The sequence below is a fragment of the Eimeria mitis genome, genomic scaffold (assembly GCF_000499745.2).
Source record: "Eimeria mitis Houghton genomic scaffold, Emh_scaff3898, whole genome shotgun sequence".
Taxonomy (NCBI): Eukaryota; Apicomplexa; class Conoidasida; order Eucoccidiorida; family Eimeriidae; genus Eimeria; species Eimeria mitis.
Window position 1 is genome coordinate 4,327 of NW_013572233.1, and position 930 is coordinate 5,256.

The 930-nt window shown below is 40.8% G+C and overlaps 1 protein-coding gene across 1 annotated transcript in view; it reads right to left on the reverse strand.

Moving 5' to 3' along the window:
* EMH_0070630 (uncharacterized protein) overlaps positions 1-427 on the reverse strand; it is a gene marked incomplete at both ends in the record, with an annotated part of 2,117 nt that extends 1,690 nt beyond the window's left edge. The window contains one exon of the mRNA XM_013498997.1: positions 244-427. Within this exon, the coding sequence (XP_013354451.1) occupies positions 244-427 (184 nt within the window). The remainder of the gene's footprint in view (positions 1-243) is intronic.
* Positions 428-930: the final 503 nt, after the last annotated feature.

The window sequence follows — 930 nt, forward strand, 5'->3', positions numbered from 1 at the left end:
CTGTCTGTCTGTATAAACAAAAACGACTAAAAAAGCAAAAAACAAAAAACAAAAAAATAAATAAAATAAAAGACAAACAAGTAAAAAACTAAACAAAACAAAATAAAAACAAAACAAAACAAAACAAAAAAAAAAGAAAAAGTGTATGTTTTTGTGTTTTTGTTTGTAGGGGAGGTGCTGCTGGTGCCGTCCTTTGGGTGTATAGACACCGCCCCCCTATTTGCTTTTCTAGCTATGCCTTACTACTGGCGTAAGCTGCTGCTGCTGCTGCTGCTGCTGCTGCTGCTGCTGCTGCTGCTGCTGGTGGTAGTGGTGGTGGTGGTATTGTTGGCGGTGTTGCTGCAGTTGCTGCTGCTGCTGCTGCTGCTGCTGTTGTTGCTGCTGCTGCTGCACCTATATATGTCTCTCTGATGTCTTGCTGCTGCATTTGCTGCTGCTGCTCCTGCTGTTGTTTCTGCTGTTATGGTTGTTGCTGCTGCTACTGCTCTTGCTGCTGCTCCTGTTGCTGCTGCTCCTGTTGCTGCTGCTGCTCCGGTTGCTGCACCGAACGGATGCATCAGCAGCAGCAGCAGCAGCAGCAGCAGCAGCAGCAGCAGCAAGACATAGTAATCACAATAACAAAAATAATATATTTAATAGATAAACGTATCACTACATAATCAATAAATAACCAAACATATTAATGTATACATTAATATATTTATAAATTTATATATATATATATATTTATTTATTTATTTTTTTTTATTTTTTTTTTATATGCAGAGGGGAGCAGCAGCGAGGCCTCTCGTCGCCTGTGGCATGCATGCCGTCTGTGTTTTCGCTTATTAAACAGCAGCAACCTGCAGCATATTATAATTCCTTTTTTAGGTTTAGGGGTTTACGGCTACCAACCAAAAAGAGCAGCAGATATCATCATACAAACCGCTA